The sequence below is a fragment of the Rhinopithecus bieti genome, unplaced genomic scaffold, assembly GCF_001698545.2.
Source record: "Rhinopithecus bieti isolate Rb0 unplaced genomic scaffold, ASM169854v2 scaffold_17971, whole genome shotgun sequence".
NCBI lineage: Eukaryota > Metazoa > Chordata > Mammalia > Primates > Cercopithecidae > Rhinopithecus > Rhinopithecus bieti.
This window is the reverse complement of record NW_016809834.1, coordinates 3,830,529-3,849,610: the sequence shown is the minus strand read 5'-3', so window position 1 is coordinate 3,849,610 and position 19,082 is coordinate 3,830,529. Positions and strand designations below refer to the sequence as shown.

The 19,082-nt window shown below is 35.3% G+C and overlaps 1 protein-coding gene across 1 annotated transcript in view; it reads left to right on the top strand.

Annotated features, from left to right (window-relative positions):
• Window positions 1-19,082, top strand: part of SOX5 (SRY-box transcription factor 5) — a 437,995-nt gene that overhangs the window by 311,370 nt on the left and 107,543 nt on the right. Inside the window, 1 exon segment of the mRNA XM_017890553.1 lies at window positions 14,074-14,163. Coding sequence (XP_017746042.1) covers window positions 14,074-14,163 — 90 coding nt within the window.

Genomic DNA, 19,082 nt, shown 5'->3' with positions numbered 1-19,082 from the left:
CAATGCTGTATTTTTTATATGCAGAAAGGTCTTCCCATTCTGAGAGGTGTTTCTTAAAGAGTTCATAAATTAATCTCTTTCTAAACTAGCCAAGTAGGTAACTGTTAAATTAAGTAGGATAAAGTTTTCATTTGCTATGCTACATTGAGAAGTCATAAAAATATATTTTATTTTTAAAAATCTCTTACTGAAAATAGTGAGCTGTGACAAAGTAGTTAAGAATTAACAATTACCTTATAATGTCTTATTTTAAAATATCTATATAGTCAAACAAGAGCTAATTTATTTTACTCTCTCAAATAAATTGTATATGAAATATTCCTGTTCTTTACTTACCATTCTATGAAATGTAATTCAAAATATTAGCATTTCTTATAAAAGATTCAAATGTTAAAGTCATATTATACTGTTCTAGCAAATCTCAAAAGGCTGTACAGATTTTCTGCATTTAGAAACTCCTTCACCTTGTATATAGCATATTACTTGTTCTTGGTTGCTCAAGATTCTGTAGGAGAATTGTTATAAACATAACTACTTACAATGAGGGAAAAAGTATAGCTGAGCTTATTGCCATAAGGAAACAAATTTCATCTTGGTTGGATTTAAGAAAGTATAAAATGATATGAAACAATCACAATAAAGAATGATTTTGTTTTCATTGTATGTTTATATGTAACATCTTATTTTCTAGTGGATACAATGACCAAGCGCCAGTGCTTTAATGAAATCATAATAAAAGATTCTTGTTGATGAACAGAAATCATTTTAGGAGTTTGGAAGTGCATACTTACTTTTCATACCCAAGAGGATAAGAATTGTTTATAAAATCAAAATTTACAAGAGATAAATTATGGAATATTATAAAAGAATTATTGCTATATGCAAATATGTTAAAAAGAGATTATTTTACTCTTTAACTACCTTATCTGGGTCCTGATTTCCTCCTGCCCCTAAATTCTATGCCTCTCTGTCACCTTTCATTATCCTTCCTTTTAACATTTACAAGTCAACATATATTTGTTTGAATTAAACCGTGCACAAAAAACTAATTTGTTACTTATTTGTATAATTATTGTCTTATAATCTGTTTTTTCTACTAAACCTTAAGCTTTTGATATACCAACAGTTGTCTCTTGTATTTGAAATTTGTTAATTTCTTAAATGAATTCTTCCTTCGTTTATTCAGTCAATAAACATTTTAATAGGCCTCAGTGTGTCAGTCATTTTGCTAAGGACTGGGGATTTAAAGATGAGTAAGACGTAGTTCCTCCCTTTAGGTGCTCTTAGTCTCATTGGGGAGAATGGGATTGCTGTGGTCTGAATGTTTATTTTCACCCTAAATTCATATGCTGAAATCCTCACCTTCAAGTTAATAGGAGGTGATTAGGTCATGAGGGCAAAGTTCTTGTAAGAGTGGCCCCAGAGAGCTGCCTTGCTCCTTCTACAATGTGAGGACACAGAAAGAATGCACCATTTATTCATCAAAAAAACGGGCCTTCGTCAGGCACAGAATTTGCTGGTGCCCTTATTTTGGACTTCCCAGCCTCCAGAACTGTGAGAAACAAATGTTTGTTCTTTATAAGCTACCCAGTTTATGGTATTTTGTTGTGTCAGCCCCAACAGACAAAATAAGGATATAAGCACTGGTAATATACAGATATGCATCACATTTTAAGAGAAGTCTTTGAAAAGGGAATTACTTTAAATCCAAGAGTGTTGAAGTATCAGGAAAGGATTCTTAGTGTGAGGGGTCTCAAGTCAACCTAAAGGATAAAGGCAGCTATACAATAGAAGAAGTGAATGGGCTGAAGGGATACGGACAGACTATTCCAAGCAGAAAAAAAAAAAAGCCTAAAGACCAGAAAGCAAGAGATAAAACTGGGTGGATGTGGCCCTATAAACAATTAAGTGTTAAGAATAATGTATATGGTAGGAAGTGACAAGTGAGTAGTACTTTGAGGACATGAGACCAATTCAGGGAAATATGTGTAGACAAATGCTATAGGAGCCAGAAAACCACTAAAGGGCTGAAGCCTAGGATGGAGATCATACTGGCATCCATCCATCCATCTATCTGTACATTCATCCATCCATCCATCTATATTCATTCATCCATCCATATATCCATATCAAGGCATGCTTCTCTTGTCCACGGTTCTATTTTCAGCCCCTAACACATAGTATATCATTAATAAATACTTGCAATACTTTAAATACAAGGAATGAATACTACAGATTGCCTGATTGAATGCTACTGGAAACTAGATAGAGAATGAATTTCATTAGCAGAGGACTAGAGCCTGGGAGACTGATTGAGAAGCTCTTATAATAGAAAGAAATGTAGACCTAGGAGTTTAAAGGAAAAGATCTTCATGATTTATTGGCCATGGAGGGTAAAAGGGATGGAGAAATCAAGGTTACTTTCATATTTATAGTCTGGGTGACTGAGTGTCACCAAGTGATATAAGAACACCAGGAGTAGAAGCAGCTTTTGGAAGAAATGATAAATTACATTTTGTACATGCGAAGATGGAGCTTATTGTGGGACAGCTAGGGAGAATTGCTCAGAAGAAACAGTAGAAGAGGTCTAGGCTACAGACACTGATTTGGAATATATTAGTTTGTGTATGGTTGCTGAACCATGAGATTGGATAAGAACATTCAGATAAAGTGAATAGAAGGAGAAAAACCAAACGCCAAGGATTAGACCCCAAGGAGTACCAATATTTTAGGAAGGGATGGATGAAGGAAGGTGGAACAGCCTATTGCAGAAACAGATCATAAAGTCGGCATGAATAAGGTATAAGGAGAACCAGGACAGCTGTTTTAAGAAAAGCCAAGAGAATGTATAGATATAATTAGAAAAGAAGAGAATCATTAACAGAGTCAGCTATTGCAGATATTTGTTGATTAAAATTTGGCAATTTAGAGGTCATTAGTAGATTTATAAAGCATTTCCCCAAAAATATATTGATTGAGGACTAAAGTGTAGGAAAAGGATTTAAGATTATCACTAGTTTTTAACAATTTAGATGAGAGAAAATAGATGGTGGTTTTAGAAGAGGTATTATATTCTAGAGAGTTCATTGTTTTTTAGGATAGGAGGTAATTGTGCATATATTTAAAGACATAATTATGTACAAATTTCTTACTTTGGTATTTGAGGTCATCGATAGACTGTAATCAGCCTTCTAAATATTTTTTGCTACTAGGTGAAATGGGTTCAACTACAGGCTGGTTCTTGAAGAATTCTGCTTGGTCATTTCTGTGATCCTGTTGTACCTCTTCCGTTGGGGCTCGTTTTTTTATTGAGCATCTACTCTATGCCAGGCATTTCAGCTCATAGGCTTCTCTCATCTTTTCTACTTCATATTTTATATTCAAGGCCTAACTCAATCTCAGCCCCTCCACTGATTCTTTCCCCAATGATCCAATTTGTATAAATACCTTTCTGTGGTAATTACTGCCTATATTCATTTGATTCCAATTGTATAGTTTTGATTCATTTCACTTTCCATATTTATATGTCTTATTTTCATAACTGAAAGTGTTTTGAAGGCAAGGATTGTACCTTTTAGTGCTTCGTGTTCTCCACATAGTAAAAGTTTGATACATGTTAATTGAATGGAAATTAGGTGAATATATTATGAAAATTGAAGTGTACGTTTGCATAATGCTTTAAAAGTAGTCTGTGTGTTCTACAATTTAATGTTTTCCTTATTAAAATAGTAAGGACTCTAGTAATGATTAACCTTGGAATAATCCTGAGCAGCTTTAAAAATTTTATAGAATAGGAATAATAATTTCTACCCTAATGAGTTGTTGTGAAGATTGAAAGCAATTTTATACATTTACATATATGTGTATATGTATATGTAAAATATTTTCAACAGAGTGCCAAAAGTCAACAAATAATAGCTTTCCACATTTCAAGTCAGTGGGAAAACAAGTAATTATTCAAAAAGGATGTGGGAATAATTAAATATTTGCAGAAACAATATTTCTTAAATCATATACCAAAATAAAACTTCTGACATTAAAAAAAATTCTCACATATTTTCTTTTCTTTTACTTCATCAAATCAGTTATCAAGTCTGTCTCCCAAAGCTATTCTCTGCTCTCCTTCATTGATTTACTGCAATAGTTTTTAACATATCTATCTCCAGTCTCTCCTTCTTCCAATCATTCTATGCCTTGCCACAAAACTGATATATCTGGAACACAAATAGTAACAAAAAAATACTACTTTCCTGCTTAAAACCTTTCAGTGACTTAACGTTGCCTTCAAAGGAAAACATAAGGCTCTTCAAGATATGAGCTCTACTTGCTTCTTTAGCTGAATAGTTCCCCGTTCCCTTTCTGCATCAGAAACACTGAGGGTAATGAAAATATCCCTGGATGTAGGTATAAATATAGGATAGTTGTTATTGTTAGCTCTGTGAATGGCAGGGGGCTCCGCCAGGTAGAAGGCACCCACCAATTTCTCTATCAGCCCATGATATGAAAGAAAGTAACATGAGATGAAAGAAAGCAGTTTTCTTCCAAAGTTCCATCTACAGTGTCCTTACTACCTTCATTTTGTCTTAGACTTCTACAAGGCCTCCTCTACCTGGAAATGAGAGTGGTAAGAACAGGGTACTTTCAGTACCAATCTGAGAAGGTTTTTAATAGGAGCAATCCTCATTGCACTGAAAGGGGCATGCTTACTGTTGACCCTCTACCATTTATAATACATGGAAAGGAGGTAGTAAAATGGTCCCGAAGTATAATTTGGTAGTGATAGTGCCCATCTTTTAAGAGACACCTCAGTAAATACAATTCCTTGACTGTCTAGTCTCTTTCAGGTTGAGTTCTTTCTTGCAGGTTTCCAGAATAACTTTGACACTCTTCTACTTTGCTTATTGTATATTTGGATTAGTTTACATGGTGAATCCTCCTCACTTGATTAAGACTGGGACAGGATTGTATGTGTGTATGTCAGAGAAGGGGTTAATTTTCATATTTCCCAGCACCTAGAGAAGGCAATCTGATATTTGTCAAGGAGGCAAAACAAAAACAAACAAAAAGAAATGAGAGGCTAATAAAGGAATGAGTCTCCACATTTCAGTGAAGATAATGCCATAAAACTGTCCAAAACTTTTGTATTAGTTCAGTAGATGAAATAGTGTGTGTTGTTGACTCTTGTTAAAACCACACCTGCATTTCACATTTTTCTTCATCCTAAATAATCTTGTTGGAAAAATTGTTTTTCTTAGGCTGTGTTATATAGTATAGAGATGAATTCTTCATAGTATGACTGGAGATAATCAATATCTAAATATGCATAACTATAATAATGATGCAATTGAATGCTTTTAAAGAGTTAATATGAGCTGTATCATTTGTGTCAGTAGACACTGTAAGCTATGTTATATTCTGAAAACAATAGACTAACATGCCTCAGTATACTTTTTGGCTTTTTGAAATATTTTGGTTTTGAGCTAGAATTTCCATGCTTGGTCTTGAAATAAGAAGCAAATTAATTTTGGAAAGGCTTAGGGAAAAATTGTTCAAATGGTTAAAACCTAGGGAAGAGTAGAAGAAATTACTTTTAACTACTTGAAAGTCAATTTGAATAACTTACACATGGTTGAACTTTAAAAGTCAAAGTTTTCCATTATATGATTTTTTTACTAAGTATGAACCTCGTGAGGTATTTACAAAATAAACCTGTTGTAATTTTTTTAAGTACAGTTAATTGAGGAATGGTACAAATAGATGACAGAATTTACTTCAATAAAACTTTTTTTTACAGCAGCTTCTGTATTTTCCTTTGCCATTAAAATTACCCCGACCTTGTTTGTGAAGCTTGGCAGATTCTGTGTCCACTGTAGAACACTGACACGTCCATGTAATATATTTTGAATATTTCAAATTGAGAGTTAAATGACTGTATTGAAAATTTTCACAGGTATTTTATTTGTATTTACTTTGTTATAACTTGGAGCATACTTCAACCAAAGTAATCTTGGCTTGAAAAAATGATAACAAGGTAGAGACATGCTTTAAGTTAATCGTGCTTATGTGCTGGGTGAACATCATTGAAATAGCATAGTGCTGTTAGACAAAATCCTTTTGAAATTAGTCGACATATTGGTTATATTTGTATATTTGAAACTATATGTGATTAAAGATACGTAATAACTGTAGTAGTCTTTTAAATTCCTGCTGCCAGTCTTTTGTTTTCCCCAATTCACTTAAACACCAAATATATTGACATAAGGCCGTATATGGCAAACATAAAACATAAATTTGTTATGGCTGCTATAACAAAATACCACCCACAGACTGAGTGGCTTGAACAACAGAAACTTATTTTTTCACAGCTCTGTATGCCATATAGCTGAGATCAGAGTGTCAGCAGGGTTGTTTCTTCTGATACCTCTCTTTGCAGCCTGTAGATGACCACCTTCTCTCTACGTCCACACCTGGTCATACCAGACTCTATTTTGTTTGTGTCCTAATCTGTTCTGCTTATAAGAACACCAGACATATTTGGTTAAGTCCCATGCATATGACTTAATTTTATCTTAAATTACCTCTTTAAAGGGTCTATTTTTAAATATAGTCACATTCTGGAGTACGAGTAGTAACAACTTGAACATATCAACTTGTAGGCACACATAATTCAACCCACAACACATATAAAAATTATTTAGCTTATATAAACTTTCACATAAAATCAATACCTCATTTTATTGTGCTTCACTTTAGTGTGTTTCATGCAGATTGCATTTTTTACAAATTGAAGGTTTATAGCAATTCTGCATAGAGCAAGTCTGTCAGCACCGTTCTTCCAACAGCATGTGCTCGCTTCGTGTCTCTTTGTCATATTTTGATAATTTTTGCAGTATTTCAAACTTGGTTATTATTATATGTTATGGTGATCTGTGATCAGTGATCTTTGATCTTACAGTTTTAATTGTTTGGGGATGCCATAAACTGCACCCACATAAGATGGGAAACGTAAAAAATGTTTGCGTTCTGACTGCTTCACCCACTGGTTATTCTCCTCTCTTCCTTCCTCTCCATGGGCCTCCCTATTTCCTGAAACACAACCATATTGAAATTAGGCCGATTAATAACCCAACAATGGCCTCTGAGTGTTCAAGTGAAGAGTCCCACATCCGTCACTTTAAATAAGAAGCTAGAAATGATTGAGCTTGTTGAAGAAGGTGTGTCATAAGTTGGGGTAGGCTGAAAGCTAGGCGTCTTGCACCACACAGACAAGTTGCAAATGCAAAGGAAAAGTTCTTGAAGGAAATTAAAAGTGCTATGCCAGTGAACACACAAATAATAAGAAAGTGAAACAGCCTTATTGTTGAGTTGCATAAAGTTTGAGTAATTGAGATAGAAGATCAGACCAGCCACAACATTCCCTTAAGCCAAAGCCTAATCCAGAGCAAGGACCTGTAACTCTCTTCAATTCTATGAAGGCTGAGAGAGATGAGAAAGCTGCAGAAGAAAAGTTTGATGTTGGGGAGGTTGGTTCAGGAAGTCATCTACGTAACATAAAAATGCAAGATAAAGCAGCAAGTGCTGATGTAGAAGCACCAGCAAGTTATCCAGAAGATTTGGCTAAGGTCATTGATGCAAAAGTGGCTACACTAACCAACAGATTTTCAATGTAGATAAAACAGCCTTTCACTGGAAGAAGATGCCATCCAAGACTTTCATAGCTAGAGAGGACACATCAATGCCTGGCTTCAAAGGACAAGCTGACTCTTAGGAGCTACTGCAGCTGGTGAATTAAGTTGAAGCCAAAGCTCATTTGCCATTTTGAAAATCTTAATTTTTTTTTAAGAATTAAGCTACATCTACCTTTCCTGTGCTCTATAAATGGAACAGCAAAATCCTGAATGACAGCACATCTACTTACAGCGTGATTTACTGAATATTTTAAGCCCACTAGTGAGACCAACAGCTCAGATAAAACATTTCTTTCAAAATATTACTGCTCATTGAAAGTTGCACCCAGTCACCCAAGAACTCTGATGGTAGTGTACAAGGAGATGGATGTTGTTTCATGCCTGCTAATACAGCATTTGTTCTACAGCCAACGAGTCAAGGACTAATTTTGACTTTCAAGCCCTATTATTTCAGAAATACATTTCATAAGTCTGTCACTGCCATAGAGATTCCTCTGATGGATCTGGAAAAAAGTAATTAGTGAAAAACTTCTAGAAAAGATTTACAATTGTAAATGCTATTAAGAACATTAATGATTGATGGGAGGAAGTCAAAATACGAACATTAACAGGATTTTGAAAGAATTCGATTTTACCCCTCTTGGATGACTTTGAGGGGTTCAAGACATCAGTGGAGGAAATAATTGCAGATGTGGTGGAAATAATTGCAGATGTGCTGGAAATAGCAGTAGAACTAGAATTAGAAATGGGGCCTGAAGTATGATTAAATTGCTGCAATCTCGTGATAAAACTTGAATGGGTGAGGAGTTTCTTCTTATGAATGAGCAAAGAAAATGGTTTCTTGAAATGAATTCTATTCCTGGTGAAGATGACGTGAGCATTATTGAAATGACAACAAAGGATTGAGAACATTAAATAAACGTAGTTGATGAAGCAGTGGCAGGGTTTGATGGAACTTCAAAGCTGAAAGAAGTTCTGCTGTAGATAAGTGCTATCAGTTAGCATCACATGCTACAGAAAGATCTTTTGTGAAAGGAAGAGTCAGTCAGTGTTGCAAACTTCATTGTTTTCTTCTTTGAAGAAACTCCCACCAGGCACGGTGGCTCATGCTTATAATCCCAGCATTTTGAGAGGTTAAGGCGGGTGGATTTCTTGAGCCCAGGAGTTAAAGTCCAGCCTGGTCAATATTACAAAACCTTGTTTTTACAAAAAATTAGCTGGTTGGAGTGGTGTGGGCATGTGGTCCCAGCTACCCAAGAGACTGAGGTGAGAGGATTGCCTGAGCCCGAGACGTCAAGGCTGCAGTGAGTAATGTTTGTGCCACTGCACTCCACCCTGGGCGACAGAGCCAGACCCTGTCTCAAAAAAAAAAAAAAAAAAAAAAGAGAAGAAAAGGAAGGGAATTCCCATTCCCACAGCCACCCTAACCTTCAACAGCCACCATCCTGATCAGTCAGCAGCCATCAACATCAAGGCAAGGCCTTTAACGAGCAAAAAGATTACAACTCACTGAAGGCTCACATGATAGCATTTTTTAGCAATAAAGTATTTTTTTATTAAGGTATGTATATTTTGTAGACATAATGCTATTGCACACTTAATAGACTATAGTTTTGTCTGAACATGACTTTTATATGCACTGTGAAACAAAAAAAGTGTGCATAACTTGCTTTATTGTGATACTTGCTTTATTGTGGTAGTTGGAACCAAACTTACAATATCTCCAAGGTATTCCTGTGTATACATACATTTACACACATGCAATATGACATGAGTAAAACATAATAGCCATTTATATATGTATACATATCCAAAAGAAAGATAATGTTAATTTCATTGATACACATTCATTAATTTAGGAAATAAATAAAAAGAGTCTAACATAATGCATATTTTAAAATTTTATGGAATAATCTGTATTGCAAGTAATGAGCTTTAAATGCATATATAATTTGATATTAATAATTAGATGCCAGTAAAGCAAAAGTGTCCCAAACATCTGCAGGTGTTTTGCTAAATTTAGGAGTTAAGCAAATAGGAATACATCACAAACAAATTTAGGAAAATGTCTTTGTCTCTAGGATGGAGAATCAGGTGATCCTTAATACTTCCTACTACTTAACCTCTTTAATAATGCTTCTTAAAGTTTCATTTCTTGTCCATTGCCTTTTCATATCCAGATCTCAAGATTGGAGTATTAAAAGTTTCCCAACTCCTTGTCTTCAATCTCTTTTCCCTCTACTTTATTCTATCACCTGTTATTTAAACTTTTTTTCTCTACATTCCTTTAGCATGTCATACTCCTGCTTTGATGCGTTTCACCCTACCTGAAACGTCTCTCCTCCCCTCCACCTGCACATTTTCAAGGCCAAGCTCACTCTTATTTTCTTCTTTATTCCCTTAAGATTGAAGCCAAGCCTAGATTAGTTCTCCCTTACCGCCTATAGTATCTACTGATGATGGTCAGCATTATTCAAATAAGCACTTAATTAGAAAAGACAGAAATGCAATAAATACAGACCAAGTTTTGTTTTGTCTCACAGCAGCTAGCAGAATTCTGTTGATGAGAAATGTTAAAGTGCTTATGAATTGGTTAATTTACAACAGGGAAAATAAATAATATAAAATGAATTTTCACTGTGAAGAGTACCACGGCCTCTACAATTTTGCTTTTGTTAATTTTAAGATGATGTAGCCTAAGTTAAGAATACAAATGAATTACATAGTTTTAAGCATTTAATTCATCAATTCTAATAGTCTTACTATAATAGTATTTACAATTTTAACTAGTTTGCATGAATTTAGCTTTTAAATATCTAAATGTCCTGTTATAAAATTGGATAGTGTTTTGGAGATTAAATACTAAAAATATGAAATGATAAACAAAGCATCATCATGTAATATTGGTAGTCCCTTCTCTCTCCTGTATCATAGGTTTTTGCTCTATTTACTGAATCTTTCTCATTAGCATATGAGCATGGTATAATTTCTCCACATATGTACCTTCTTATAAAGTTTGCTTGATCACATAACTTTCACTAGCTACTGTAAAACACCTCAGTGTAATTGTCTGTTCTAGCACTTCTCAGACTCTAATATGCATACAAATAATCTAGGGCTCTTGTTAAAATTTAAATTTTGATTCAGATGTCACATGTTTCCTACTTCAATAAATTAGCCTAAAACTGTTGTGCCTTAAAACAACAAACATTTATTTGGACACAGCCATGCTGGGTACCTCTGGCTCAGGATCTTTCCCACTGTAGTCAGGGTACTGGCCTTGATTGCAGTCATCTCTAGGCTTGGCCTGGGGAGAATCTGTTCCAAGCTCCCTTCATTAACTGTTGGTATGCCCCATTTCTTTGCTTGCTATTGGCCAAAAACATCTGTCCTTTGCTCTGTGAGTCTTTCCATAGAGCAGCTCACAACCTAGCTGCTTGCTCCAACAGAGAGGGTAAGGGCGACCAAGACAGCCAAAATATTTTGTAACTTAATCTCAAAAGTAAAATATCATTACTTTAGCCATATTCTATGCATTAGAAGGCAATTACCAGATCCAGGCCACACTGAAAGGGAGAGGATTACATGGGACATAAATACCAGGGAGTGGGAGTCATTGGAGGTTCTATCTTAGGGGCTGCCTGCACAGTAGCTTTAGGGTGGGTTCTAAAAATGTGCATTTCCAAGAAACTCCTAGGTGATGCCAATGCTCCTCATCTAGAATCTTGCATTGAAAAGCAAGGGTCTGCACTTCCTGCCTCCAGTTCCTTTCTTTCGATCATCCTCTCTTGATCAAACTCTTTCTGATTAGGCTTTCTCAACCTCCACTCCACTGAAACCGCCACTGTTGCAGTTGCCAATGATGTCCACATTATTAAATCCAGCACGGAAAAAAAATAATCACTGTCTGGAAGTCTTTCTTTACTTGGCTTCTGGAATACCAAATTTACATTTCTTCTCAGTCTCTTCTGCTAGTTACCTATCTCCCTGACTATAAATGTTAGTACATCCCACAGTCCAATTTTTTGGACCTCTTTTTTATCTACAGTTAACTCCTAAGTGGTCTCATCAAGGCTTACAGCTTAAATTCCAGATACATGCTAACCACTCTCAAGTATGTATCTCCTATAAGGGCTTTTCCCCTAAAATTTTAACATGTTTATCAAGTATCTAATAAATACCTCAACTTAGATATCTAATCATAATTTCAAACTTAAAATATCTAAAACAGAACTCTTTGTTCCTTCCCCCCAGCAACACCCTTTAGGCCCCACCTGGCAGTCTTGCTTCTAATCAGTGTTTACTAACCCAGTATGTACCACCACATGTCAATCAGTTGTTTTAGTGAAAAACCTGGAAGTCATCCTTGAATCCTCTCTTACTCTCATATGTAACAGTCATTAAGTTTTACCAGTTATACCATTTAAATATCACTTGAGTCCCTGCCTCACTCTCCATCCCCATGTCACCACCCTAGTCTGACCATTATTACCTTTTATACAGATTTCTGCATCCGTTTACTAGTTGATTACAGCTCTCAACCTCCAACTCAAGTGATTTTATTCCACCCATCTGTTTTCCACGTTCATGATTTCCTTTACCCTATAGGATAAAGCTTAGATCATTTAATATTTACGAAAATCATACATAATCTGGCATGTGACTCCCTCCCCAATCCCACTGATCTCATTCCCTACCTGCTCTCTGTACTTCAGCAATACAGGGACTGGGTTATGACTAACACTTTCATTCGATTCTTCATGAAAATTGCCTCCCTGCCTGGAACATTCTTTCTTCCCTTCTTTGTCTAGCTAACTATAATTTAATTCAAGTTTCAGCTTAAACATGACCTTTTCCTGGAGGCTGTGTTTGACCTATTAGACTAGGTTTGGGACAATCACAGTGCAGTCCATAGCATTATCTACTTCATTGTCTTAACTGCCATTATATTTGATACTAATCATTTAATTATCTTTTTCTCCCAATAAACTGTAAACTTTTGGAAGGCCAGATCCGCAGAGGTAGATCCAGCTATTTTGAAGCCTAAAAAATAACCTGGCAGACTCTCTTTAGAATAAAAATGCAAAAATTTTATGTACTCAGGCACACACACAAACACACACACTTAGGTACAAAAGTGAATATTCATTTATAACAAGAAATCACAACAAATTACAAAACTGATAAATATAAAATATATGACAAATATAAAAATATATAGTGAACATACTGCGAGGCCCTTTTCAAAAGCCCAAAGTTTAAGCTTCATTAAACTCCCAGTAAATTCACATCTGCATATTAATCTTTTCCAAAGCTTTATGTCTAGTGCCAAGAGGAGTGCTTAATACATAGCGGTTACTCGATAAATGTTTTTGAATGGCTATATTAACTGAGTTATTTTAAGTTATATTTTTCATGTATACAGTATTCAACACATTTTTTATAAATTAGATTTCTACAAAATGTTTGATGTATTACAGAATTATTCTATTATTTTTAGTTATTTGCTATGGTCATGTGTCAGATAACAAATAATGTACATTACTTGTATTTCTTAGCAAATCACTGGGCCCTATGCAACTATTGTACCTCTTTACTCATTAAGAAAAGCCCCTTGATTTGCATCAAAAATAAGCAGAATAATCTTCTGTATGTGCTTCTCTGTATGTTTGTGTGTGTGCCTATATTTTTACAGGTCATATAACAATAAAACTTCAGGATTAATTTTGAATTACTATGTCTTTTTAATAGATAAAAAACTTGGGGGGGGGAAGCGATCTATTTTCCATTTTCATTACAATATAGTTTTGTAAACATTTATCCCTGGATAACAAAGATGCCAACATTTCATATAACCTGAAAAACACATAAAATGTTTTCTTCATTGTTAATTTGTCCATAAGATATTCTTTAAGAGATTATTTGAATCAAGACAGTAACATAGCATTTCAAAGATAAGCTACTTTGTTTAAATCTTTGGAGTTTAATTCATTAAAATAAAAGTAAGTTAAGTTCCCTTTATAAGAATACTGTAAATTTGCTGAGGAGTTACTGTGCTCGTATTAAAATTTGTGTGTGTGTGCACGCGCGTGTGTGTTATAAAGTGCAGCCCTCTGATCAATGCTCACTTTCCCTCCCATTTTCCTAAATACATCATGAAAAAAGGATGAGGTTTCCGCCTTAATTGCTTGTGCCTTTTATTCACATTCCTCTCTCAGCCAGAATTGTGAAAAGAGTGTTAGTAAAAGGCTGCACAATAGAGCTTTTCATTAGGCCTCAGCAAGGCACACAAAAGAAGGCTTTTGGAAAGAGTGAATGCATGAGTTTAATTTGCAGGTGGAGAGTAGATAAAAGGTGCTGATGCCTCTATTATTCTCTTACTTAGGTGACCCTTACCCTGTTCAGCTGATCCCAACTACCATGGCAGCTGCTGCCGCAGCAACACCAGGCTTAGGCCCACTCCAACTGCAGGTAAGTCAGGAAACAATACATAGGAGACAAAGGTTAAGTAAATATCGAAAACAGCTATTATGGTGTTAAAGCAAAATAAAACTGACTCGTGATATTTGTCTCACACTTTCTGTTTTTAAATTTATTTGTACTGATCCTCAACCAAAAGTTGAAATGTTGATTCTCTTAATTTTTAGCCCTGTTTTCTGTACTAAACATAGCTTATTGTATTTCTTTTCTTGCCTGTATGATTAAGAAAGTGAGCTGTAGTTTTGCTTTGATGACTGTGTGCCATAATTTTGTCACAGAATGGTCCTTATCAAGGTAAAAAGAACAAAACAACCTGCAAAAGGTATTCAGACACTTGAGGAGCAAGGTGACTTAACAAAAATGTATTTAAAATTGCTCAGGATGCCCAGTATCATTGAAATGGTCTGTAGGTCTCTTTGTTCTCCTGCTAATGCCAGCTCAGTTGGGCAAGCAAGGAAAAAGTAGACCAAATAAGCTGGAGACTAAATAAGCACAACTGTATCCCAGTCATTACAATTAGGACTTTTCTAGCCATGCGGAATACATATTCCTATAATCCGAGAATGTCAACGATAATTTTACCAGATGTCCAAGTGATTTGAGAAGCTTTGTCTCTGAGGTTGAAAAGAAAATCAATACAATTAGAGTAACAGGTAGCTTTGATTAACTGTTGACATTTTTGAATCAGCATCCCACAAAACATTCCTTAGTTTCTATCGCTATGGACCTTGTGATTATGCAAGTAATGGGAATAGAAAATCATCTAATAATAGGATTACTCTCCTCTTGTGAGAAGTTTTATATGTTCGTTAGCCTGAAAGACACAGTATGCCTATGAAGCCAGAGATAAAGCAGTTATACTTAATAATTAATTTTTCTTCGTGAAAAGGTATTATCATGATAGATGATCTTAGTCTATAAGGAAAATATAGTTTTATATTGTAGCATCAAGAGACAGATACATCTGGCCTGCACATGGGTTTATCAGAAGACCTGGTGGGTTTCTGAAAGGCCAGTTGAGTTTCACAGGAGGAACTACCAGTGTGAAAGCTGAGACATACTGTGTTCTACAGAGGTTAATAACATTCATTTCTATTCTACCTTTTCTGCGAAGAACTACTCTGTGAGTATCTGTTTTCTTTGAGCTAGAAATGCCTTGGGAAGTGTTGGAGCCATGGGGACAATAAAAGTAACATAACATTTGTTACCCTTTGAAATGGCATCTGGGAAATAACTATAACATGAAAAAGTGATTGTAATAGGTAAAACTAAAAAGAGTAGTGGAATTAGCAAGAGGGAATAATATCCAGCAATAGATTAAATATAGGAATAGGGGTTTTAGAGATTTCAGATGCTGATTTTCAAAGCAAGTTAGACATTCTCCTTTGACCGTTGGATTAGTGACGAGAGGAAATGAGAGCAAATTAGAGGCAACTCCTATGTTCATTGCAGGACTCACTTCGAAAGTAGCTATGTTAAGCAACAATCTAATCAACTTTTCCTATAGAGACAGTATGAGACTGTTTGATGCTGATTTTTATTTTTATTCTTATATTTGAGATTATCTTGAGATATTAAAATATAAACAGTTTTGTCACCGAACAAGAGAAACTTTAGACACCAAACATATATGCTCTTACTTTAACTATGATTTGATATGTAAATGGGATAAAGTTCCTTTCATACAAGTGGTATTGTACCCTTAAAATGCATGAGTTTTATAGCCTCAAATAATCAATACTGTAGTATAACAAGAAAATTAATAATCCAAAAGTTTTTCATGGAAAGCCATTAGCTACTATTAAAACACATTCACATAAACATACAAAAACACAGGTTTTTTGTTTGTTTGTTTTTTGCAGTGAGAAAATAACTGTTATTCAGAATCAAACACATGACTAAAACATGTCGTATCAGAGAACCTGGCTTTTCTTTGAAGTGGACTGACTCTCACTTTTGCGAGGATGCTTACACCAACTCACTTTTCTGCTTGTTCCTAACACAGTATTCACAGACCCCTTGACCTTGACTTCAGCCTTCCCCAGAGCTATAAAGGATATCTGTTACTCTCCCTCCCCTTGCCTTAAAATAGCATCCAAATTCTTTTTTTCTCCACAAACCTGCCGAGATGGGTGACAGAAAAGCTAACTACAATGCCGAGTCAGATGTTTTATTATAAGCCTTACCTAAAATTCACCCCAATCATTGAAACCTATTTTTGAGATGTTTCATCTCAGTGGAGTATAATATATGGGCCAGTTTTAATTTTCGCCAAAATCTGCTTTTAATTATGCTCTGTTAAATCTCTATTTTCCGTCTCTTAATACCTTGTGTAGACTGCATCACTTTCCAGTCCTTTCAGTTATTAAAATTCAGTCCTGATGGAAACTTTAATCTTACATCCATTTCATATCTCACTGTTTCCCCTTCCATCGTTAGTTAAGAATCCCAGCTCTAGAGACCAGAAGTAAGAAGGGTGCAGCTTACTCTTTTGCTTCTTTAGCTCCAATTTTGTTCCTGTGCAGATGTGGGTTTAGGAAGGTATGTCTGCCCTGAGATACCGTGGAGACGGTGCGTGTGTTATTTTCTTGTGTATTGAACAGCTTTTCTTGGTCTGTTAAGAGTGGGGTAGCCAGGTCTGTTGATCTATGCTTCCTGCCCTTTTTTTTATTTGGGATGTCACCACTACTGGCCAGGAGCTACATGGGTAGCATGACACCTGCCTTTGTTCACCCTCTGTGCTGCTCCATAGAGAACCCTGTAGTCTTCTACTGAGGTCCTCTTCTGTGCCCTGTTAGAGCTGTGGTGGTAGTACATCGCAGTCCTCATCTCAGCCTGCAGCAAACACCACACTGTTTTCCAGCAACCCACCTCCAGCTTTAGATAACTTCAGTAGAGAAAACAGGCATTACTCTCTCTTTAGTTACATAATACACCACCAAGCTGTACACTGTCCAGTTCTCCTAAGACCTTTCTATGGATGCAGGAGTCTTTAGGTTTTAGCTCAGCGAAAACCAGTTGAGGAACAACGTTCAAGTTTTGCTTTATTCTGGCTTCTCCAGTTTCTACGAATTCTGCTTTTTGGGTAAGCAGGGAAGACCACTAAGAACCAAGCCACCCTGTAAAGCTGTTAACCGAGTCTTCTCTCTCCTCAGCTCCCTCACCAGACATAAGCTCATATGTATTGTGGGAATGGAAAGATGGGGTGAGAAGAATGAGAGAGAGGTGAGAGACAGTCATGAACATTGACTGAAGTAGGGCCAGGACAGCAAGGTTTCAATAAGGGGAGTATGATTGGTGGTATGGGTGCTGTCTAGTACCAATTGCTGGTGTCTTTCTTTAGAACCATTGAAGAGTTTGTTGTTGTTGGCTTGTTCTTACTCGTTTTCTATTTTTGTTTAATCTGTTCGTGTATGTTTTAAGTAGGTAGTGATAAACTCACAGCTATACTTGATAAGGCAGCAGTAAGATGGGTTGAGGTAACAGCAGGAAGACCAGTTGGAGTAACAACTGAAATAGTCTTGTCAAAGAACTAGTGGTTTTATTCAATGGTAATGTGGAGGGGATATATATTTTAAACACAAAAGGATGCTGTCATATATATTTTAAATACAAAAGGATGCTGTTTTCTTATCCTTGGGTCCAAACCTAATGATTTTAACTCATGTAAAGTGCCATAACAACTGATGTCACTAGTTTATATCACCCATGGTTATGGAATATTTTCTTAAGCTAGTTTCTCTGGTAAAGATTTTCCAAGGATTATCTTATTTAATTCATATTACAACATTTTGTGTTATGTATTAATATGTCCATTTGGCAAAGAAGAAAGCTGGGTCACAGAGTCCAAAATCCATGGCTTTAAACAGTTATATTTGCTTCTTCAAGTACAGGAGACTTTATGTTAATCTTTGGAGACATTGGCCCTCTTCAGACATTTGTTAACTCATAACCAGCTAATGAAATTATGACAATAATGCTGACTAATTGATATTAATACAAATACTCTGTTGCTTTGCAATAATGAAAGAAGTAGCAGGATTTGTAATGACAGCTGTCTACTTCAGATTCTGAATTTTCTATTTGATGCCTCTTTACATGGATATATGTTAATTCAAGTACTTCTTCTTGAACACCTAGATTAAATAAGGGACATTATAAATCTATTCCTACTTATGGTTGACTTTATTTACCTACCATATGTGTTTTCATTTGAAATAACCTTTTGCATATAATTGTTCACACTTGGATAATATTATGATAAGCAAATCCAAAATTTTTATTAAAGAGTGCAGACAAGTACAATTATTTTAAAAGACAAGCAAAATTATATGCTTTAAAGGAAACTACTGTTTATTACTTAACTATTATTTTATGTCCCTGGAGATCCTTATATAATAAAAAATTCTTCATGTAGAAACATCACCTTACTGTGTACTTTCAGAAGCAGTTAAAATATTCTAAAAATCTTCATATATATTTATTTTTATGGAGAAAGTCAGCTTAATCTAGATCATGTATGTAAATAATACAAATTAACATGTACCATAGACAGAATTTATTATTTTAATATTAAATCTTTTTCTTTATGCATTTTAAATCTTCCTTGAGCTTCAAATCACGTTAGCCAACTGCTTGTTGACTATGAAGAGGAAATATACAGAAATTTACAGACACTGTAAACTGAGTCCAAAACGGAATTCATCAGTAGTTGTCTGCCTTGTCCCTAGACTTGCTTATTCTTTGGTCTTAGTGAATGACTCCATCTCATCTATTTTTCAACCCAGAAACATGAGAGTTCTTCTTAGCTTCTCTTCCTCCCTCTTCCCCATACATTTATTCATTCACTAGCTTTTCATTCCACCTACTAATAAACCAAGAGTCTATCAATTTTCTTCCATCATAATTATCACT